At 35.9% G+C, this 8,714-nt stretch overlaps 1 protein-coding gene across 4 annotated transcripts in view; it reads left to right on the plus strand.

Moving 5' to 3' along the window:
• The window catches only part of RASAL2 (RAS protein activator like 2), a 450,535-nt gene that overhangs the window by 362,523 nt on the left and 79,298 nt on the right, over positions 1-8,714 (plus strand). For all 4 annotated transcript variants that reach the window (XM_006867078.1, XM_006867077.1, XM_006867080.1 and 1 more), the window contains one exon: positions 3,083-3,192. In XM_006867078.1, the coding sequence (XP_006867140.1) occupies positions 3,083-3,192 (110 nt within the window). The remainder of the gene's footprint in view (positions 1-3,082; positions 3,193-8,714) is intronic.

Genomic DNA, 8,714 nt, shown 5'->3' on the forward strand with positions numbered 1-8,714 from the left:
ATTCAGTGACTTTATAATTATCAGCCAAGTGTTTGATCATTGCTCCATGATGGCTCCTTTCAGACAATATATTCTGTTCACTCTTACTGCCAGACCATTTCCATGCTTGATCCTCGGTACCCCCAAGCCCAAATCCTGCCTTCCATTTGGGACCTAGCTCATATTCTACTTCTTCCATATAGCCTCCTCTTATCTCTCCAAATGATACAGCTTCTTCTCTCCCTGAACTCCTGTGACCATTTATATAGCTCTAGAATAATACCATACTTCAGCAATTTTAAAATACACATTTTTTTCTTTACTTTTTAATCTCTGTAGATTACTCTTTTAAGAAATGATGCTCGTCATTGACATTCTTTAAAGAACACAGGGTGATATTGTGTGGAAACACATGAACAACAACTACACTGATCAGAAAGCAGTTCAGAAGAATGAAAATGCATTCAGAATACTTTACCAATTTATTTTCAAGTAATCTTTCAATATATATACTATGGGATATCTACATAAGTCTTTTACAGAACTTTTTCTATAATACAAAATAAAAATTCAAACTGATGAAGCATTGCATTGTAGTTTAATTGGCATCATTTTCTTCTTCTTAAATGATGTTGAGTTGGTTCAGACTCATAGCAACCTTGTATAGGGTTTCTGAGGAGCATTGGTGGGTTTAAACTGCCACCCTGAGGTTAGCAGTCTAGTGCTTATCCTACAGAGCCAAATTGTTCATAGTACACATAAAATAATGGTTTGACTTAAAATTAGTGGTATCTTAGATTCGTGAAAGTAGTATGGTAGCTAAATTTTACTTTGTGATTATATATGCCAGGCATTAAGAACAGATACTTCCTTAATTATATCATGTACTTTTATATATCTTTTCTACATCCTGTATTAAGCTATAAACTCCGGAGGGTAAAGTGGTGTCTTTATTTTTGATTCCCTTATAGTACCTGGTATCATATTTTTCATCAAATAGACATAAAATAATTATTAAGTGAACTAAAATATGCAGTACCATTAGCTCATGACTTAGGACCCAGTTGAGTTATAACGAACTGACTTACGACTACTGTTTTTGTTTTCCATTAGATCTTATCATTAGTAATATGTTTCACATACAGTATTGCAGCACTGACTTTGTTAACATTATCACTCATGCCAGCCCCTAAAGACAAAGATCACATTTATAAGGCTATTAGTGATAAAAGGTAAAAATATTGAACTTTATTTAAATAATAATCATAATAGGTATTTGATTTAGGACAGAGTCATTAGACCAGAACCCCATGGTAAGTTGGGAACTACTATAATAAATGCCACAAAAAAGGTATAGCTGTTAAAGTACTCAGTGAGTTAACATCTACTGGTACATTTTCAGCTAACTAACTTCTTAACTGCAACTTCATTAGAAATATATTTATAGATAATATTTGACCAGGTTTTTAGACTGAATCTCAACTTAGGGCATTAGTTTTGAACCAATCCTAAAGGACCCTGATAGAATTCAGTAAACTTAAATCTGGTTTTCTGACTACATTCATGAGCAAATATGATACAGTCTGGTTCAGTCATATTGTGAAGTGTCACTGAATCAGTTCCTAGGCTATAAATATTTGTGGGAGCAGAAAGCCTCATCTTCCTCCAGCAGAGCATCTGGTAGGCTCAAAATGCCAACCTTAGTAGTGCAGTATTTATCCTACAGCGCCATACACCAGGACTCATAGAAAGTAGTAAATAAAGCCTTTGCCTTGGAAGAAGACTAAAATGACGATGACTTTTCTTATTGTCACTGAGATGGTGTAGAAGACCAGCAAATATAGTACGTGTTAACCCAGACTTGTTTTCTTCCCTCAATGCCATCACAGTGTACCTAGAGTGAGTTGGAATAAAAAGCCTAGCGAACTTCAGCATAAATTATGACTATATGTTATTTTCTAGGAGTTTTCACCCTTATCCTTTGGGTTGCAAAAACAATAGGATATAACTTAAGTTTTATTCTTCAGTTAGCTAAATAGTTCTACTTTTGAGGTTCACATTAAGTTTGTTTTCATTTTCTTCTGATGGAAGAATCAATATTCATGTGATTACAGATTACTTGGCATGGAAAAGCACTGTGGTAATCAATCCATAGTATTGTTCACCCAATAATTGCAGTTATCTTTAGGGGCACACAGGAAGAGTGCCTTCCCCAGTGAAGATTGGGGACATCATTTTTATTATTTAGTTAACTTTTGCATGAAGATCTTAGAATAAAGCTTCTGTTCTCATAATCAGTGTGTTCTTTCACTTCTTCCACCGAGCACCTTCTTACTGCAGGTCCATTAAACCTACTATTCTTTCCATCTGTTTCCCCTCAACTTATTAGTTCAGGAAATCACTGGGTGCCATTTCTGATGAAATTGGTGACACCATCTTTATAGAAAAGAGTATATTTTGCTGTTACATTGTTGCACTGTAGAAAAAAACCTAGTAAGTTAAAAGTTTCTTTAACATAGCTAGTATAAATAGCTATTTAAGAATTAAGAAATTAGATCTAACAAAAAAATGTCATTATCTGAGTCACCATGTTGTTGTTGTTAAAGGTCATCAAGTCGGTTCCGTCCCATAGCGACCCCTGTATAGGGTTTCCGAGGAGCAGCTGGTGAGCTTGAATTGCCGACCTTTAGGTTCAAATGGCTTTGCAGTCTGGTGCATTAACCCACAGCACCACACCAGGACTCCGAGTTACCATAGAAAAAGAAAATTTCTCATGACATTACCAGGTGGTTTCAAACACCTATATATTTTTGTTATTGTTGTTGTTGAGTACCCCTGAATCAATTCCAACTCATAGCAAACCTATATAGGATTTCTGAGGAAGGCCTGTTAAGTTTTAACTTCTGACCTTGCAGCTAGCAGTTCACTGCTTAAATTCTATAGTACCATACCAGGACTCCTTTTAGGAAATTACAAATTAAAAACCTGGATTCTGTTTTCTAGTCTTCATTTTAAAAATCTAAACACTTTTTTTTGTCAAAAGTAAGACACAAAGACTCCCTTTTGGTTTTCTTTCCCACCATCATCTACCTTTTCATTCTAGGGGTTCTTCAGCAAGCGCCTGAAAGGCTCCATCAAGAGGACCAAAAGCCAGTCAAAACTTGACAGGAACACAAGCTTTCGACTTCCTTCCCTTCGCAATGCAGATGACAGGTAGGAATTTAACATGATTATTAAAGCAGAGAAGACAGCTTGAAGGTTGAGACCAGACATGGTTTGGTCTTCTCTAAGCTTTGTATCAATGAAAATTAGAAATATCCATATAAATTCTCCTTTTTTGACTTGCTCATTTTGAGCCAAGGTGAAAGACATTGACTTAAATTCCCAACCAGTTTAGGAATCTTAAAGCATTGAAGAATTCATAGATACATAAGAACTAATTTCAGAATCAGTTATGCTGTTTCTATAGACCCAAGTTCCAATGGTCAGAAGTGTATTTTTTTTCTGTAGAATAACTATAAGAGGATGAGGAAGATGATGATGGTGATAATGGTTTTCACCATTGGGTGCTAGATGGTTTTTACATATAATCTTGTTTAATTTTTATAATAATCCATCAGTACTATTATTATTACCATTTTATAGATGAAGAAACTGAGGCATAGAGAGGTATACAGCTAGTACATAGCAAAAATGAGACGTTAGCTTGGGCAGTTTGCCTTTGGGTTTTGCTTTTCACTGTGCCTTTGTTCATTGCGTACAGAATATGGAATGGGTCTTGACTTGAAGTCACATCTAAAAGATGTGTAATGAAAAGGAAGCCTCAATTTCAATAGGATTACCAGTTTGAATAAACCTCAAATGCATAGCTTGCTAAGAATAATAGCCTTCAAAAATTGGTAATGTGTGCTAGGGTAAAATTTTTTGAAAACATACGTAACCAGGGTATATTTTTAATACTTCATATCTTGAATGTTCAAATTTAGGAAATGTTGCTTTCAGTATTTTAACACATTATCACCATCTCCAGTATATATTGTCTATTATGTGCCAGGCTCTTTTTTCTTTTTTAAGAACTTCCAGTTGCTTTATGGAAAGGTGAAAAAAAGATCTTGGTATGCTTGAAAGACTGATCAATCCTGGGTTTGGACAAGATCCATGAGATCAAGGTGGTTTTACGTATACTGCTATCATCAAGTTGATTCTGACTCATAGCAAGTTTCAGATGTTATAAATCTTTATAGGAGCAAACAGCCTCATTTTTCTCTTGTGTAGCAGCTGGTGAGGTTTGAACTGTTGACCTTGCAGGTAGTAGTCCAGTGCTTATCATACAGTGCCACAAGATGCAGTTTGTTTTATAAGTAACTGATATAATGTTCAGTTATCTGCTTGGCAAGCAGAAATAAAAATCATACATTTGCCAGGCAGAGAGTTACTCAGTTTTATAGATAAAGAAACTTGTTCCTTCACACATGCTGAGCTGATGAGGGACTACTGCATTGTCAGCTCCTCTCATCACTGATCCACATTAGAGGTGCACTGTGAAATCTGCAAGTCTATGTAAAGTACAGAATAGTTGAATTTGTTAATTGTGTCCTTTAAATCTCTTTGCTTTAAAGGTAATCATGAAGAACCGATTTTCTTTCTCTTGTTTTGTACTTAGCTTCATATTAGTCTATAATATTTTCTCATTTCAGGACTTCAACATATTTTATAAATAAATCTCAATAAGATAAAACAAAACATTATTTTTGGAATGTTGGTTGTAAGAAACAAGAATGTTGTATATCAATGAAAACATTCCCAATTCAGTAGATGATTTCAAATCTGTGCATCACTTGGAAAGTTGGGTGATAAGGAGATATTTTTTATGGGTGTACTTTGTTAACTTTGCATTAAATATCGCTTTGTTTATTTGAAACACAGTTCTGTCTCCTATATGCCAGTTTACATTAGGTGATGGTGGCTGTATGCCGTGGATTCGGTTCCGACTCATAGCGACCCTGTACAGGGTTTCCAAGGCTGTAAATCTTTACGGGAGCAGAACGCCTCAGCTTTCTCCCGTGGAACAGCTAATAGTTTCGAACTGCTGACCTTGCGGTTCACAGCCTAATTTGCAACCACAGTAAGGATTTACACCCTCGGATGGCACTTAACAACAACAACAACACTACATGAAGTTTATTTCAATCAATAGCAGTATCTTTCTATCTGAAATACAGCATAATGAAAAGGTACTAGTAAACCACAGTTGTTAGACAACCCTTTTTATTAATCCATTTGAATTCTTCTACAGGCATTTTCCAAAATCCAAATTTTTGTATAAGGATGCATTTACTATACTTTGAATGGATTATAAGATTATAAAAATGTCTCACCTTTAGATCATCTGAAGATAGAGATAAATAGAACTAAGATACAAGACATTAATCAATTGAGGTCTTTGAATTGGTATCCTTGCATGTGTGCGCAGTTTTTCTACAGATTCCTGGTTTTCTTTGGTTATATGCATCCATTGCTGAAATAGGCCATTTCTTTCAAAATGGTATATGATTTCTAAGTAGCAAAATAGTTATATTGTTATATATTAAGTAGAGAGAAATCAAATGAGGAAGACTTTTTTTCCTTTCAAGTTTATACTGTAAGTAAATTGATAATAATAATCTTTGTTGTTTAAAAAAAAAAAAAAAGTTGAATACAAAAGAAATTTTGTTGTTGTTGTTGGGTTCCATCAAGTCAATTCTGACTCATAAACAGAGCAAAACACTTGCCTTAATCCTATGGTACCCTTACAGTTTTTAACTTTTAAGCCCACTGTTGCTGCCACTGTGTCAGTCCTTCTCATTGTGGCTCTTTCTCTTTTCCTGTGGCTCTCTGTTTTATCAAGCATGATGTCCTTCTCAGGGACTGATCCCTTTTGATAACATGTCCGAAGAAAGGAGACAAAGTCTCACCACTCTCACTTTTAAGGAGCAGTCTGGCTGTACTTCTTACAACACTGATTTTTTTTTTTTCCTTCTGGCAATCCATGATACTTTCAGTACTATTTGTCAAAGCATTGATTCTTCTACAGTATTCCATATTCATTTACAACTCTCACATGCATATGAAGCGATTAAAGATACCATGCCTTGAGTCAGGCCCATATAGGTTCTCAAAATGACATCATTGCCCTTGAACAATTTATAAACATGTTCTGTGCACAGAGTTGACAATGAAATACATTTATCGGCTGCTGCTTCCATTAGTGTTGATTGTGGGTCCAAGCAAAATGAAGTCTTTACAACTTCAGTCTTTTCTCCATTTATCATGATGTTAATTGTCCAGTTGTTAAAAAATCCAGAGGATTTTTGTTTTCCTTATATTGAGGTACAAATCATACTGAAGGCTGTAGTCTTTGATCTTCATCAATAAGTATTTCAAGTTCTCTTCACTTCCAGCAAGCGAAGTTGTGTCATCTGCATATCACAGATTGTTAATATGTATGTCTTCCTCCATTCCTGATACCACATTTTTGTTTGTATAAACCAGCTTCTAGGATTATTTGCTCAGCATACAGATTCAGTAAGTACAATGGAAGGACACAACCCTTGCATACACTTTTCCTGATTTTAAACCATGCAGTGTCCACTTGTTCTGTTTTTCTTGGCCTATGTGCAGATTCCTCGTGAGCACAGTGAAATGTTCTGGAATACCCATGCTTTGCAATGTTATCCATAGTTTTTTTTTATCATCCACGCAGTCGAATGCCTTTGCATGGTCAATAAAGAACAACATCTTTCTGGTATTCTCTGCTTTCAGCTTAAACCCATCTGACATCATCAGCACTAATATCCCTCATTCCACATCCTCTTTGAGTCTGGCTTGAATTTCTGGAAACTCCTTGTCAGTGTTCTAATGTGAATTTAAAAAATTATCTTCAAGAAAAATTTACTTGTATGTGATATTAATAACATTATTCAAGATTTTTGCATTCCATGTAGATCACCTTTCTTTGGAATGGGCACAAATATGGATCTCTTCTAATCGCTTGATCAGGTCTTTCAAATTTCTTTGCATAGACAAGTGCACGCCTCCAGTGCTACATCAGTTTATTTGAAACATTTTAATTTATATTCCATAAATTCCTGGAGCCTTGTTTTTCACCAGTGCCTTCAGTTCAGCCTCAACTCCTTCCTTCAATACCATTGGTTTTTTAATCACATCTCACTGGAGAAGGATATCCTGTTTGGTAAGGTGGAGGGTCACAGAAAAAGAGGAAGACCCCCAATGATGGATTGGTCAAGAGGCAACATGGATGGACTCGAGCATGGCAACAGTAGTGAGGTTGGCCCAGGATCAGGCAGTATTTTGTTCTGCTGTGCCTAAGATTGCTATGAGTTGGTACCAATTCGATGGCACCTAACAACAACAACGACATCTCTTGAAATGGTTTGAATGTTAACCAGTTCCTTTTGGTATAGTAACTCTATGTATCCTGCCATCTTCTTTTGATGTTTCTTGCTTCATTCAACATTTCACTCTTTGAATCCTCTAGTATAGCAAGTCGAGACTGATTTTTTCAGTTCTTCCAGCCTGAGAAATGTTGAGTGTGTTCTTCTCTTTTGGTTTGCTAACTTTAACTCCAAGTTTTTGTACATTTCATTATTGTACTCTGCCTTCTCTAGCTGCTATTTGAAATTTCCTGGTCAGCGTTTTTACTTCCTTATTTTTTTCTCTATGCTCAAGAGCAAGTTACAGAGTCTCTTCTGGAATCCATTTTGGTCTTTTCTTTTTTTTCCTGATTTTAATAACCTTTTGCTTTCTTCATGGAAGATGTTTTTTTATGTAATCCCACAGTTTATCTGGTCTTCAGTCATTGGTGTCTAATGTGTCATATCTGTTCTTGAGATGGTCTCTGAATATGTTGTTGTTGTTGGTAGATGCCATCCAGTCAGTGCCGACTTATAGAAAGACTTTATGCACAACAGAACGAAACACTGCCTGATCCTGGGCCAACTTTACTATTGTTGCCACACTTGAGCCAATTGATGCTGCCACTTGGCCAATTCATCTCGCTGGGGGTCTTCCTCTTTTTCTCTGACCCTCCACCTTACCAAACATGATACCCTTCTCCAGCGACCGGTCTCTCCTGACAATATGTCCCAAGTATGAGAGACTAAGTTTGGCCATCTTGGCCTCCAAGGAGCACTCTGGCTGCACTCCTTCCAACACAGATCTGTTGGTTTTGTGGGAAGCTCATGGCACTTTCAATATTCTCCTTCAACACCATAAATCAAAAGCATCAGTTCTTCTATGGTCTTCCTTATTTACTGTCCAACTTTCACATGAAAATACAATATAGGTGAGATATATTAAAAGTCATATTTAAGCTCTTATGGGCTTGTTTTAATTTTAACCAGCTTTAGTCTGAAATTGCATATGAGCAATTGGTGGTCTGTTTCTTAGTCAGCCCTGGCCTTGTTTTGGAGCTTGTTCACCATCTCTTCCCCACAGATTTAGTAAGTTTAATTCCTGTGTTCTCTATCTTGTGTGGTCTACACTATAGTCACAATTTATATTGTTGAATAAAATTATTTGGAATGAAGAAGTCATTCATCTTATGAAAATTTATTATTTGATCTCCAAAATAATTTCTGTCACCAAGGCCATATTTTCCAACTACTGATCCTTCTACATTGTTTCTAACTTTGATATTCTAATTACCAGTAATATCATGGGTATTGATTGTATGT

Source organism: Chrysochloris asiatica, unplaced genomic scaffold (assembly GCF_000296735.1).
Source record: "Chrysochloris asiatica unplaced genomic scaffold, ChrAsi1.0 scaffold00100, whole genome shotgun sequence".
NCBI classification, from domain to species: Eukaryota; Metazoa; Chordata; class Mammalia; order Afrosoricida; family Chrysochloridae; genus Chrysochloris; species Chrysochloris asiatica.